The sequence below is a fragment of the Chrysemys picta genome, chromosome 7 (genome assembly GCF_011386835.1).
Source record: "Chrysemys picta bellii isolate R12L10 chromosome 7, ASM1138683v2, whole genome shotgun sequence".
Lineage (NCBI taxonomy): Eukaryota > Metazoa > Chordata > Testudines > Emydidae > Chrysemys > Chrysemys picta.
In genome coordinates this window covers 25,941,243-25,957,482 of record NC_088797.1, presented here as the reverse complement: position 1 = coordinate 25,957,482, position 16,240 = coordinate 25,941,243, and the positions used below count along the sequence as shown (strand labels likewise).

Here is a 16,240-nt window from a genome sequence, read left to right as displayed (position 1 = left end):
ATGATTCAATCCCCAAAGCCAAACAGGAATTGTCCCCCAAACACACAGCATTCTACACACTATGGAGGTCTTTTCAGGAAAGGTGAAAAAATTCACCCCTGCCTTTTGTGGGCACCTATCAGTACTGGGCATCTTTGGTGGGCACCTGTCAGTACTGATCAACCATTCACACAATCCATGTGTCAGTTCACCATGGTCTCAATCTAATCCATCCTAAAAACAAGCAAAGCATAGGATTGACCCTAAGAAAGCCCAAAAGCTAAATTTAGGAGGTTTATCATTTGTACATCCTTAAACCCCACAGAGGATTTTTTTGAATTGGGGTTTCTGTCTTTAGTTTGTTTATCAGATCTAGTTTTATATGACATATGCTATGAATATGCTATGAATATTTGTTACTCTTTTAGCAACAAGATCAAACCCTATTATTAGCTCTCTGCATAGCCTCTTTTATTCCATTTTATAGCACTATAAAATATGTCCATGCCCTGAGCATTTAAATAGCCAAATTATTGCTTTTAAGAGGAAGTGACTCATGTAGATGCACCAGTAACTAAAATATGTAAACAGATTTTTATTAACTGTCAGTTTATATTTCAAAGGTATCTCACAATTTTAAAAAAATGACCTTTTTCCATTCCTTTTGAATTGAGGAATCTTTAATTTAATGTAAATTATTAATGTAATGTAGATAGCAAATGTAAATAAGCAGCACAGACAGATACAATAACATAAAAAATATGAGGGTAATGGAAGCCCCACAGTATAAGTATATCAAATTGACCATCTGTTGTTGAATGGAGCCTTCTTGCACAAAGCATCCTTCCTTGCAAAGGGCTCTCTTGATTGAATAGGCTAAATCCTAAGGGTCCTTTCTTGGTTTTTGTTAGGCAAATTCCCAGTGAAATCATTGGGAGTTCTGTCTGATGAAAAATGAGTAAAAACTGAGTAAACACCATAGAATTTGGTCCATTGCAACTTTGAGTTTAACGTGTTTTAATTTCTGTGATCCCAAAGACCACACTTAGCCTAAGCTCAACCCTTTAGATACAGTGGTGCACAAAGGAAAAAAAAAGTTTAGCAAAACAGTGCTTACTCTTTCACACTGTAAACTCTGTGCCTCCTAATCCAATTCTTGATGGTGTTCAAGGGTTTTCATTTACTTTGATTGGGGTTGCTGACCAGAAAAAATGTAGACGTTTGATGCTCCCTTCAGAAGTCAGCTTAAGGTAAGCAAGGAGTAGTTCAGGGCCTACTGTGGAGAGGGGTCATGTGGGAAGGATGCCCTCATAGCCCAATCCACTACCTTTCTATAGGATCTTTCTTTATTAATCTCTAAGAGCCTTAGAGGAGGGTATCACAAGGACCCATTTCTGCCTCCTTTTTTAGATCCCGGAGGGAGGACGAAGACATTTTGGTGGGAGGTAATTCTTTTCCCCCTCTTCTCCTAGAGACTCAAATTCTATCTACTGGCTAAGCTAAATGAGCACTACTCCTAGTTACTCTCTGCTGCGTTGAGAAGGTGACTACACGATGAGGCGAAGTAACTGAACAGCTTAAAAAGTGGCTGAAAATACCTGGTTCAACAAATATGGCTAAAATTTTAGTTATCTGCACATGATCTGATTCACCCATCACTAGCTCTCAAAGACACAGTAGAACGCAAGTATGTTACAGTACTCAATGTTACGTTAATCTTGAGAGTTGGCATCTCATTATTTGGTGTTCTACTTAAATGTCCAGCTCCTCCTGTCTAGTGATTACATGAGAAATTCACCTTTCAGTTAAAACATGTTTGTCATGATTGCAAACAAGAACTTGAAAATGTAACCCAAGTGTATCCTATAGGCACAAAGAAAAAGAACCCTACATTTATTATTTTTAAAATTTCACCATTTTAAAATCTCATGAATATTTGAAGCCTGACTTATGAATGTGTGGGGTTACTCTGTGCTTCATTTTGTCACAACAAACATCTACAAGAAAATATTACTGCATTATGCAAACCGATGTCTTGGCATTATGAGTCGGTACAGCAGAATGTTGTCACAGAATCTGTATCTCCCACCTTGAAAATAAACATCTGTGCTTAGATATTTATTTAGCAGATGTATAATCTGGAAATTTTTCCAGAGTCATTGTTTAAACAAAAATGGTACTTGATACAGTACTAGCTGCACTAAGTGGAGTCCTTTAATCTGCAGTGCTTCCACCTAAAGCACTGTAGACATGCTGTGTTTGCATGCTGGAGAGAGAGGTGCATGGAGGAAAGCAAAGAACTGAGACTCACTAGATTCCCATTGCTACCTTTTTCATAATGTCATTTGTGGCTCAGACCAGTTTCATCTCCACATACATCGTGGATTGTGACCACTGAAAGCTCAATACAATACAGTTTATTATTTCATCCCACTCTTACTGAATAACACTTTAGATGGTTTCATTTACAATGAAAATGACTCAAATCTAAATCAGAGGGTTTGTCTGTCACAGATCCATTAGACCATCAGGTGAGTGCGCTAGGGAAGAGGGCTGTAAAGAAGTAGTTTGCTTGTTCAGTAGTTATTTTCAGCAGCACCTTTAGCCACAATCACAACAGAAATTAAAAATAAAGTTTGTTTTCCGGAGGCCCAATACCTGGAAAATGAGCTACAGTTACAATTGTGGACCCCAGTTAAATAGACCTTCCTCTGTTCTTAACTTAGGTTAGCTAACTGAGGTTAAAATAGAAGGCAACTCATGTTTTAATTTGGGTTAGCAGTTCGAGGTTTTAACTCAAGCACCTAAACTGAGTTAAAATCTGAGTTGCCTTAACTTCACTGCTATTTTAACCAGAGTTAGCTAATTTAAGTTAACACCACACCGTTTTTTGCAGTGAAAATATACCCTCAGAAGAAAACCTGCACAAGGGCCAAACCTTGTGTATCACAGTGGGCCATTGAGAGTAACTTTCTCCACTACTTCAATCGACAATCTATAATTAGAGTATTTTCTTCTAGTTAGTGCCTCCTTTGTATCATTATCCCTCTTTGGTCTCCACACTATTTTCTATGCTGCTTCCTTCCTTTACACAAATAGAATGATTTTGTGACTTAGTGAACAAATGAAATAAATGTACATCTCCCAAATAGAGACCATCTGACTGCTCCCCAAACATAAATCTCTGATGCATGGGGAAGTCATTGTGCCTCAGCCAGGTGCAGTATACCCTGGAAAGAAAGAGTAGAATGGCTGCTTCACCGTCCTTTCAGGATGCAGGATATGCTTTGCAGAATCCATGGCCCTGCCCACTTTGGGGAGATTAGTGCCAATAGTGACACAAGGGAAGCAAAAAGGCTGTCCCTGCGCTGGGAAGCATGGAATGGAAAGGGAGAACAGTTTCTTGTGGCCCTGCTTCCATAGCATATCAGTGGAGAGCCAAGTGCATTCAAAACCAAAGCATATATTTTTGTACTCAGAGGATTAGAGAACTCTCACCCCACTCATTTATGCTGCCCTCCCACACTCAACTTTGCCCCCTAAAATTTGCATGTCAAAATAATAAATTACTAGGAGATTATAAATTCTCCTTTCTTGTTCAGGGATCAATTTCTAATCATCTCCTAGTAAATTGTTATTTTGACCTTTGCATATAGTTTAGCACATTATAGGAGGCAAAGTAAAATGTGGGTAGGGTCAAATGGGTGGGATAATAGTGAGCAATGAAGGATTATATTGCAGAGAGGAACAGACGATCTTTTAATTGTTCATCTCCATTTATTCTGTTTGTTGATTTTTGTTAAAGATTCAGAATTTTTGTAAAGAAAGTGTAATAGTGACTTTTACATGTTAATTGGATTCACTGAAACATACTTTTGACTTTAATTCTTTTTTTACCAAAACGTTTTGATTTTGAATATATATATATATAACAGATAAGAGTGAAGCATCTTCTTTTATCAAATCTTTAAATGTTTTTAAAAGGCAGTCTTATTTAGTAACACACCATAACAGAAAAAAATGACAACACTCTGTCAATTACCCAATAAATATTACAACTATGATTCTCACCAAGACTAAGCAGTCTTTCTGAAAAGGACAGTGTATCAAGGATTCTCTCAGTGCTCATTAGTATAACTATCTCATTTTCTCCAAGGAAATTATCTTTGAACAACATATCACACTGCCCTTGGAACCATCAAACTGACATTTGACAAAACTGCAGAAGGCTACTAAGTTAAATTTAAAATCCCCTTAGACCTTGCCTTGCTCATCTCATTGAGCTTTAACCTCCCATGGAAACAATTAGGCAGACCAACAGCTAAGGCTGGTGGGAAAATTTCTTGCATTTCTCAGTATATTAAAATCTGTTCGAACACATACCATCCTACAGTTTGTCTATATACAGAAATGGAAGAGGGGGTTGCAATGTACAGTAACCTAAATGAGAAATATTAAGTTGGTTCATTAAAAGTTCAAAAGAGCTGTTTCTTGTATTCAGGGCTTATTTTCTTTAACAGATTGAAAACATGTAATTATTTCTATAATATATTGTATTCTCTAGTCTGCCATCAGCATAGAAGAACATTATGTTATCATTTAGACACCACATTCTCTAACAACCATAAAGCAAAACAAATAATTAAAAAACACACTTAGCAATACACTGATTAATATAACTGAATAATTAAATACAGCCATTTCCTAAGTGAAGCTCTGACACTAATGATTATACAAGCCTGGAAACTTAAATGCAATCACTGGAATCCGTCAATAAACCCACATTGTACTCTAGTAGCCTTAACCAAGACTCGAGGGACAAAATTTGGCAGAGTTAGGACAACAGTTTTCTTTAAGAAGGTCAACTACTCTTTTAGGTCAATATAACAAAACAGGAATCACGCCCACAACGACAGGACAGATATTTCCACACACCAATCATTAAATACCACAAAAATTAAATACATGGCAATAATATTGCATGATATTCTTTCTTTAACTTTTATATTGCAGATGACCTTTTCAATATATGTTGAATATTTGCTGACACAAATGCTATAACACCAACATTAAAATATTAAATTCATCAAAGGTTATCCCAAAATAAGCATCTCAAATTCATTTCTGGATGGAATAAAAAAGAAAACTACCGTTTTTCAAGTGTAGCAATAATAAGCAACCAATGATTTCCAAATAAATTGTTTCTTAATGATTGTTTGAATCCTTGGATTTAATTACTATTCAGCCTATCTTCTCTAGAACCTGTCTATATTATGCATACAATAAAGAAGAAACTAAATCAGTGTTCATCCAGTTTACTAATGCTATTGACTGCAAACAGAACAGGATAATGATGAGATTCAAATTTCACGAAAAGCGAACTACATATGTAAAGAAATGCAATCAGCTTTAGTTGGAAAGTGATTTATAAAAGCTAAGCTTAAACATTGAAAAAATGCTATATGTGAAGTTTTAAGTAACAAGTATCTTCTCCAAAGATTTCAAAATTGCCAATATTTATCCAGACTACCAAGATAGAAGACTAAGTTAGAGGCTGATGTGAGAAAGATAGTGATTTGTGACAGGGTCATCCTTGTAGGGCTAGGAATGTGCTGAACACTTTTCTGTCTGAGGTTACAACTTGGGGTCTAAGAGGCCTGCAACCTAGTTAATATTTGTCCTCCATAAAATTGCATCCACAATTCCCTCCTCTTGGATGCTAATCTGCAGCAGTAACCCCCCTTGGAAGTGGGCTGAGTGCTCAGTAGTGGAGCTAAGATACAGCATCTCTCCCAAAATGATCATCTGGCCCAGCCTCAATATACAAAGAATAATTTGGGGGTAAAAAGTGTGAATTAGCATAAATGTAGGCTTTTTGAAATTTTCAGATACGGACATTTACAAAGGCAGACTGAAGATACTGCCATAGCTCTATCTGAATGTGACATCAGGCCTTCCGATACCTGGAACCTTGCCTGAGAATGAAAAACCTGTATATCCCAAAATTATCTACCTGGGAAACCTCTGCATTGAGATGGGCTCATCAGTCTGGATGATTTGTGGGGGGTGGGAGGGAAGTTCTATCTAGATATTGTCTGAAAGCCTGCCTTAGTGAATGGAACAAAGCTGCTCAAATAAGCCATGTGGTATTGGGAAGAAAACTAGTAGACAAATGGACTAGTTTATGTAGAAGTCAAGAGACCACTTTTAGCAAAAACCTTGTATGAGCTTGAAGCATCACTTTTTCCTTAAGAAAAATTATGAATAAGAGACGAGTTTAAGAGCAAGAAAGTAGTTTATACAACTCTCAGGAGACCCCCCCAAAAATAAAAAAAACACATCCCAGGACAACAATTACAATAGCTGTTTTTACTATAGCTGTGGAGGCTTGGAGAAAGGTTTAAAGGAAGGGATAATCAATCACCTAGGGACCAAAAGCCCACAAAGCCATCGGATCCTTCAACTTGAAGTAGGCTTTTAAGAAGCCCTTCTTCATTCATTTCCAATGGCAGGAGCCATTCCACAGGAATGAAAAGGAAAATATAGCTGCCAGGTGTATTTCAGAGACAATAAGTGTGAGCTAAATTTCATTAGCCAAACCGTATATTGCAAACTGGAGGATATTGAAATAACTCAAGGCAACAATGGTTTACTGGAAGCCCAAATAGAAAACTTTTTCCACATTAAAACGTAAGTGTTATGCTTGGAAGATTTATGGATTTCCTAGAGCATCTAACACTTCATGGGAAGCAGAAAAGTTTCTACAGCTAAGAGCCCAGAATCTACACTGCTACCCTGTTTCCCCGAAAATAAGACAGTGTCTTATATTAATTTTTGCTCCCAAAGATGCCCTAGGTCTTATTTTCAGGGGATGTCTTATTTTTCAGAAATGAAAAATGCCTTATTATCGGTGGATGCCTTATTATCGGGGAGGTCTTATTATCGGGGGGATGCCTTATATTACAACGAGAGGCAAAACTGTAAGTAGGCCTTATTTTCAGAGGATGTCTTATTTTCGGGGAAACAGGGTAAGTACAGAAAAGCAAGACCTGGGTGTGGTATCACTCTCAGTCCCTTTCAACTAGAAGTGGTTGAAAATTTTCTGAAAATGATGATTAGACTATATAAAATGTTTAGAAGGAATGAATCAATTTTGTCAAAATTGACAATGAAAAATTATCAAACCGTTTCACTCTGAAAAGGTCAAAGTGCTTCATTTCGATAAGTGTTTTGTTTATCATTTCAACTTTATATTAAGTTAAAAAATTGAAAGAAAACACTTTGACCTTATCAGAATGAAACATTTTTAAAAGGTAATTTTGATATTTCCCACATTAATTTTTTTTTTTTTGGAATTTCATTTCACAGGAAATTTTGAAATTATGATTTTTGTTCCAATTCTAGACAAAGGAAAATTTCAAAATGTCAGCATTTCCACTGGAACAGAAATTCTGAGTTTCAACCAGGTCTACTTTCAATAGCAAGCACAAAATTATAGAATAAAATATGAAAGGCAATTTAGTTGTATGTAAATGTGATAGGGATACTGTACAGTAAGGTAATTGCAGAGCTACCTGAATTTACAAAGGATTTGATTTCAAAGCACCTCTAACTGAACTTTTGAGAAAGAAGCTATAGAATTCCTTTGAGAGGGTTATAAAAAACATCTGCCGTACAATCACCATGAACTCATCTGTCTTAAATAGGCATCTGAAAGGGGGCTAAATCATCTGGAAAAGTACAGTAAAAATTCTTTCTGCATCTAAGCACCGTGACACATAAAGCCAGTTCCCAGCTAAGTATTTTCTTCAACTTCAGCTATGATAAGTAATGGAAAATAAATTTAAAAAAAAATCAAATTTTCTATTGCATGCTGTTAATAATAAGGACCAAGCACATAATGCTTATTTCTAGAGTCCCTGTTATTTTGATTCATTGGCTGATATAAATAAGTATTATTTTCTTGGAGTATAGGAATGGGTGGTAAAAAATGTCTATTACTTATTTTCTTATTATTGTTGACTAGAGCTGGTTGGGAATTTTTTGATAAGAGCTTTTTCATTGGAAAAATGTCCATTTGTTGAAATAAACTTTTCTTAGGAAAGGGTCTCATAGTTGTATCAGTTACTCACATCGTTTGAACCAGTATATGGCACTGTATGTAAATGATGAATTCCTTAATAACAATAAAAACAAATTTAAAAAAGAAAAAGATCTTCACACAAAACAACATGTGGATTCAATATGTGGCTAAACCACTTTTTCTTAGAAAATTTTTTCAAAACATTGTGATTTATTAAAATAAAATGGCTTAAGCTACAATGTTAACGTAGCTGCTCTACTACTGCCAGAATGTTTGTTGTATGGGAAATGTATAACATTGTTTTAGTCCCATCATTTTACATAGTGCTTTAGAAAATGATGATTGAGCTTGAAACACAACTGGTAACCTTCCAATACTTTCTGACAACAAAATTATCATATGAAAAAACAAATTCTGAATGTATAATGAAAACGATGAAAAATAAATTGTAAGAGAAAAACCATTTAAGAAATGTATTATATCAATGAGAAGATCAAGCTTAGCTGAACAGCGAGTGATGTAACAGAAGAGAGCAGAAGGTACTGACCTGGAAGTCAAGCTTGTTGGAGCAGGGGTGAAAGCAGCAGTTTGGAGAATAAACAGAAAGGAAGGGAGATAGCAAAAGAGAATAAAGGGAGGATAAATATTAGTTTTTTCCAACGAATAGTGAGATGTTATATCAACAGTCTTTATTTTAAAAAAGCAGTAAAATAAAACTTCTGTATAGTATTTCTTTGATGAGCAAGGACCAAACAAAAACTTAAAAGCAAAAAAGTCACCTAGTCATTTATGGACTATAGAAAACTATATATGTTTATGAACTCACAGTGTACATATACAAATTGTAGTTAATAAAATAGGTGGCAATTCTTAAGGCATTTGTTTGGCAGCCTGCAGTAATTGTCATGAAACCATTTGAACCAGTGGGGATGACCCACATTCAGTATTTCGTCTTCATCCGTGACAACAAAAAACCTAAACAATTTGGCTACAGGTTCAAAGATTTTCATTTTATAGGTTCAAAGTATTGCACCTAACAATGATCAAAGATATTGCTTCCGTGTCCCCCCCCAGGAAATACAGTCCCTTTCAAAGCTGAGAGCAATTTTTTTTCACTCCTGAGAATGAGGTTAATACTTCATCATTGAAAATATCCAGATGCTTGATAACTTATTTGTACAAAAATATCTAACGTGCCCTTTCAATTAGCCAAGACAAAAAAAAATCCCCATCTTATGCTAAACTAGAATAATTCCTAGAGTTGTCACAGCTGCACATTGTTGCATTTATTTATGAAAGACAATTTAAAAAACAAAACAAAACAGAAAAATCGCTTTTGACAGCTATTCGGCATGCTGGTTCCTTGTATTTCACATACTGAATTATGTCAGTGCTGCACGGTTTGAATGCTGGCAATTTTTATAGTGTAGCCATCACTTTTGTTTCCATCTCAATTCACTACAAAAATACCCAGTGAAATAAAGTTTTAGACTAAATCCCACAAAAGTCAGGATATTTGAAATTGAATATTCATAACTGTGCCTCTCGAAGGTGGTATGTGCAAACACACAGGTGCAGGTGTGAAGTGGATAATTACATGCAGAAAAGAACTGCAAATTGTGGGCTAGAATAGATTGTGCCACTTAATCAAAGCCTGGAGTGAAAGGCATGATGCACTATACCATTCCAGGTGATCACAGGGGCATTCTGCTCCAAAGAGGCAGAATTGCTCCCTGGAAGAACCCAATTGTGCTATGGAGAGTACAATATGATCCTAGCTCTGCTGGGTGATGTGGAGTCGGTAGACTGCTTGTCTATCTTCCCAGTGCAGGAAGAACTAATGCCACTCCCAAAAGTATATTCAGGACTTTCCTTCAGGGCACAATTTTATTCTTCAAATACAAAACTCACACACACACACAAAGCTATTCCCCTGAATAAAGCAAGCTGGAGAGGCCCACAGGCCTTTCACCTTGAACCTCTACTCCCTACTCTAGGGACAAGCCACAGGAGCTAACTTTCCTGCAACACTCCTCAACTGACCCCTTCTCAGTTAGGGCTGATATAGGAACATACCTGACTGGCCGCAGGCCCTTAAAGAGGGTGGATTGATGGCTTTTGGGTGACTTGCTCCCAGGAAGACCGGCAGCGCAGCACAGAGGCCATAATTCTGTACTTGTATTAAGAGGACCCTATCTTCCCTACTGCATAGCCACCTAAGGACCAGCCCCAGTCTAGCTCACCACAAAGGATTTCTGATGCAAATGCTGTCAGACTCTTGCAATAGTACTGCACATATTTACTATACAGTTAAAGTCCCACAAAGAGAATATAATCAAATTGCAGCTAAGAAAATGCTCCAGCAGTGTCTTTGCCTCAAAATAATATGTCAGAAATCTTTGTAATTCCTAAGGACTCTGCTAAGTGGCTGGATTCAATTTAACAAACTGATTAACCAGTCTACATTTTCCTCTCTGGCGTAACTCCAGGCTTTAGGGATCTGCATCACGATTTACTCTCTCATCCCCCCTCCATCAACCTGATGGCACTTCACTCTTTATCCAACATCAAGCTGGAATGACTCAAGTATATACCTGCAGATTGCCAGACGGGTTAGTCTGGGGCTGTAGCTCATAGAAGCAACACATAACTGGACAAAACTGTAGCTTAGACCTGTTTTATCTGTTAAAAATCAACATGTGCCTGATCTGTTTCTGCTTCCCTCAGGGGTGGTCCTCCAAACCTCTGTTGGAGCTTAAAGACCTACCATTTCCTAAACTGGTTTCTTCTGCATAGTAATTGAGCTGATTTGGGGCATACATTGCATAGGTTGCTTAAAGTGATTCATGGAAAGGGCTGTCCAAGCAGAAGCCCTCTCCAAAAAGAAATTTGTTATTAATCTAGTCCATTTCCTTTGTGGACTTTTCTTCAAATACCCTCCTCCATGGGATGGAATTTATCATTCTATGAAGCGTGCAGGGCTCTTTAAACAAATAGAGTCCAGACATGTGCAGGAAACTGTTTATAATTCCCAAATCCTGAGCTACAAATGAGCAGGGACAGCCTCCCTATGCTGCTTTTTAGCTACACACACTGTAGTGTGAAGACAAACACGAAGAGGCATGCTTTAAGTAGCAACTATAGAATTCCCTGAACTGGAAGTTCCCTCATTTATTAAGCTCCATGATGCAACATATACTGTTACTGATTGGTATGTGTAGAGGACCAGGAATTCTATAACTACTGCACATCTTCCTTTCTTTATAGTAAATTGAAACTTAAATCATAAATCAGTGTTTATACATACAATTCAAAAGAAACTTCCAATTCCTCAAAACTATTTACACTACTATGTCCCTTTGCCAACCCCATTTAAATAGTCCAGAGCAATATTCAAAAGATCAAGCCTTTGAGGGGGTCTGATCAATCTTCCAGACCATGGTCTCACTTTTGCTGAGTTTGCGTGTGCAGTTCTCTGGGGGAAGGAGGGCTCAATTCGTGACAGAGTACCTGCAGGTCCCAGATCCGCTCCTTGTTGTGTTAGGAAATATTTAAGATGAACCAGATTCTTTCAGAGAAGTCCTTTTGGAGTCTCCACTAGGTAGCATCTGGGAGTGTCTGCCTGGTTCTGAACAGTTCCAAATTTCTGGAAACTTTTAAGCCAACCATTGCTCCCTGGTCTCAGTTCAGGTAATGCTTTTGTTCTGTGCCAATCACTGAAGTTTTGTTGCTGCTTAATTTTTATTTCAGAATCCCATTTTCAAAATTCCTTCAGGTTGGGCTATTTAAATTTAAGCATATTAGTACCATAGATACAGCCATCCTTAGTGGTCTTCGCAGCAAATGTTTTGCTGGGAATAGACCAGACACAAGTGATGTTGACTGCTAGGCCATAAATGCTTTATACAGGTCCATTATTTTTATATAGGTCTTTTTAAAATCTGCACTGCTCTCTCCACCTCACCATTGCTCTGGAGGAAATGTGGACTACTAGTAAAATATTAAAAATCAAAGTCCTGTGCGAATGGTAGGCATATTTCAGGGATAAATTGACAACTATTATTTGATGTGGAGACTTCAGGAACTCCATGTTTTTCAAATATTCACTTCAGTCTCTGGCTGTCCTGTACTGAGGAAGTCTAAGAAAGTATAGCCAAGTCAATATACTCGGAAAAGTAATCAACTACAATAATGTGTGTCCTTTTCAGAGAAGCAAATATGTTGTTACCCACTGTCAAGCTCTGTCAGGTAGTTTTGTAGAGAGTAATAGCTCTGGAGATTTCCCCCTGCCCCTTGTTTCATACCCCACAGCGCTCTACTAAAATCTGAATTTGCCCATTCAGACTGGGTCACCACTCGGACTGTTGTGTTCATGCTCTGACTTGTTTATTCCTTGGTGTCCTGTATGGATTTTTGGAGAGAATCTCTTTCTGTAGTACTGTAGAGATAAAATTGTTCCATCCTTTCAGAAGCAGGCCATCAGCCCCAACCAGGTCATTACATTCCTGCCAATACAACAGTAGGTCTGTTGGAAGTTGACTCTGAGCCCACCCTCTTTGTCAGAGTTAAGTAAATTTCTGGCAAGTCTTATCCTTTAGTTGTTCATCTCTAATTAGCTGAAGTCAGCTGACAGATGCTGGATTTGTTGCCAGAACAAAGTCAATGTAGACTTTGACGTCTTTCTCTAAAGTCTTTTCCTTTTTCATTTGGTGGCTGCTTAATCGGGGTTCTAGATAGAGTGTCTACTGTTATGAGAGCTTTCCCTAGTACACGATCAACGTTCAAAGAAAATTGCATCAGCTGTAGTTGAAATCTTTGAATCTTAGGTGGAAGATCATCCAGTGGTTTTGAATCCACTAAGGGCTTATGGTGTGTTTCTAGGTTCAAATCCAAGCTGAACAGATATGCACTGAGCTGTTCACAGACCCAAGTGTCTGGTAGTGCTTCCTTTTTCACTTGGGCATACCGCTGTTCAGTTTCTGAGAGGCTCCTTGATATAAATGCAACAAATCTCTGGTCTCCTTCTGGCTGCTTTTGTTTGAGTTCTGCTCCTAAACCATATGACAATGCATCAACTGCTACTGTTGATGGGTAGTTTAGAGTATTGTGCCAAAACAGGTGGAGAGATCAGTAGTTCTTTTATTTTATTAAATGCATTTTGTTGTGTGCAGATCCAGATCCGCAAATTGGGAGCATTATGGAAATCCCTTTTGTTACATGAATAAATTTGGTAAGAATTTCCCAAAATGGTTTGTCATGCCCAGAAACCTTTTTACACCAGAAATGTTTTGTGGTTTGGGTAAGGCAATTAATGCTTTCAGTTTGTCTGAATCTGGCTGAATTCCCTGTTTGCTAATTATGTGTCCTATAAACATAATCTGCTCCTTTCCAGATTCACATTTCTTATTTAGAGTGAGTCTGGCTTCTTGAAAGCATCTCAAAACTGTGTGTAGTCACTCATCATGTTCATTTTTATCTCTGCAATATACCAACACCTCATCTGCATGGAAAAGGATGCCAGGAAAACCTGACAATCTGAGAGATTCTCTTTTTGAAATGTGCCAAATGGAAGATGAATGAAACAGTACCTTCCAAACCAGGTAATGAATTTTAGTTAATGGTACAGATGTTTTTAACCAGGGGGATCTGCCAGAAGCCTGTCATAGTATTGAACTTTGAGAAGACTTTGGCCTCGGATAACACAGCTAATGCCTGATCAGCTGCAGGAAGTATGTGTCTTTCTCTGCGCACCATTTTATAAAGTTGTGTAAAGTCCACACAAATGCAGAATTTGCCATTGAGCTTCAGTACTACACCCATTCTTGCACACCAGTCAGTGAGTTCTTCTATCCGGGAAATAACCCCACTCTCTTTAATTCTTCTTTGACTTTTACTAGAAAAGGTATAAGGATGCACTATGAGGCTGAGAGAGCCAAGGGAGTTGGTGATGGCACTGATTTTATTTTGTACTCTCTTGACAACATTCCTAGCCCTGAGAAGATGTGTGGATACATGTCCTGTACAGTTTGCTTTCTGCCATTAATGCATTCCAGTTTCAGTAATAGGTGTAGTCCTTGTATGCTGGAAACTCTAGTAGGGGAGTTGTCCTGATATGACACATATTACTCGTTAAAGAACTTTCAGTCATTTCCCAATTTCCCAAGGAACTCCCCACAAACATCCAACTATTGTTATTAGCCCCATGTAGAATCTTATTTGATCTTTGCTGATTTTCATCTGGGATTGATTATAAACTTTTTGGAACTGCGGTGACTGCTGCTCCAGTAACAATTTTAAATTTAAGTTTTTGATTGTTTAGATTCATGCTTATGTACAAAGATATTGCCTGTTCTAGTGAGGATATAGTCCTTAGAAATATAGACTCACCGTCATCTGATAACAATCCCTGTTGGATAGTTTCCACTATTCTTGATGATCTGCACGCTATTGCAAAATATCCCATTTTGTGGCATCTCTTATATTCTGCCTCTTTAGCTGCACATTGTTGCCAGCTGTAGCTTGGTGTCTTGCCAGATCTTCCATAATTTTCCAACCATCTTTTCTATTAAGGTTGAAACAAATGGAATCCAGACATTTGCAGAGAACTCTGTTTACAATTCCCAAATACCGAGTCATCCATGAGCAGGGACAGCCTCCCTGTGCTGCTTTTCACTCACACACACTATAGTGTGAGGACACACACAAAAAAGTAATTCTCTAAGGAGCAGTAACTAAAGAACTTCCTGACCAGGAAGTTCCCATGTTTAGTAAGCTCCCCACTGCAACACATCCTGATCCTATTTGGTTACTGTGGAGGGCCAGGAACTCTATAACAACTTCACCCACCCATAATTTAGCTCCTCGTGCACATTTGGGTAACAGGATATCTGCATTTCTCAGATTCTGGAAGCACAAGATCTCAGTTCTCATTCCTTTAACAAACCACTCAAGATGTGAACTCATAGGAAGTTAAATAACACAAGATTGTTCTGGGAAAAGCATATTACAGGTATTAAGAGTATATATTGTTATTGTTAGTTATATTGATATTTGTACAAGATCTTTTACACTTGACTTTATTGAAAATGAGTATTATACTGATACAGCAGAAAAAACATGACCAATGCAATAAGTTACCAAAGAGTGATAAAAAGCTTTTAGGTTTATCAGACTGTAACAATAACCAATTTGAAAAATAAAAGTACTTTCTTGTATATAAAAAGTAATTAACATCCAGGCCAACCTACAGTATACATGATGTATTGTATACAGTATAGGCATTTGTTAGAAGTAAATGATTAAACTGTCAGAAACGCCAGGATGCCAGGAATTAGAAATATAAAGTTCAAGCCAAAGAGAATTACCATATGCATAAAAGCTCCTTCAGTTTTGCTAATAATTCCTGCCTGTCTGCTATTCAGCACGTACATTTCTTTGAGACTGTCCTAAATCAGATATCTCTTCTTTCAAACATTTGACGTTCTCTAGTATACTAGTCAATTTAAAAAGTGATTTCTCTGTGTTAAGTTCTATTTCAATCTATAAAATACAAACTTATTTCAACGGTTTTTAAATTTCAGATTATAGGATTTAATTATAAACACTCCTTCACAACTCTCAAATATAGATGTTTTATATTGGTAAAAACACTATAACTAATAATATTATGAAGTACACCTCTACCCCGATATAATGTGACCCGATATAACACGAATTCTGATATAACGCGGTAAAGCAGTGCTCCGGGGGGGGAGGGGGCTGCGCACTCCAGCAGATCAAAGCAAGTTGGATATAATGCGGTTTCACCTATAACACGGTAAGATTTTTTTGGCTCCCGAGGACAGCGTTATATCAGGGTAGAGGTGTATGTCTTTTATAATTCAAGCCAACAAAATTAGATACTGGGCAATTTAAAAAGACTACTTTGCAATGCAAGGAAGATGTTAGAATAGGAATACACATGGAGCTCAGCAGATTATGTTCAAAATGCATGCCTGGACAGAGCACTCACTTTCTTAAGAAATCCCACACATGCTCTGTATCTGGAGCATGTGCTGTCACTATCACTGGACAGAAGACAACTTGCCCTTTGGAAGCTGCATAGGAGAGTAGGGAACAAGGTGGAGGAAGCAAGTTTGCAGAGCTGCAACTCATCTTTTTACCCTAACAAGCAGGGGC

General features: G+C 37.5%; 1 protein-coding gene across 3 annotated transcripts in view; it reads right to left on the bottom strand.

The window, feature by feature from the left end:
* ERC2 (ELKS/RAB6-interacting/CAST family member 2) overlaps positions 1 to 16,240 on the bottom strand; it is an 836,521-nt gene that overhangs the window by 418,504 nt on the left and 401,777 nt on the right. For all 3 annotated transcript variants that reach the window (XM_065550998.1, XM_065550999.1, XM_065550997.1), the window contains exon 14: positions 8,610 to 8,621. In XM_065550998.1, coding sequence (XP_065407070.1) covers positions 8,610 to 8,621 — 12 coding nt within the window. The remainder of the gene's footprint in view (positions 1 to 8,609; positions 8,622 to 16,240) is intronic.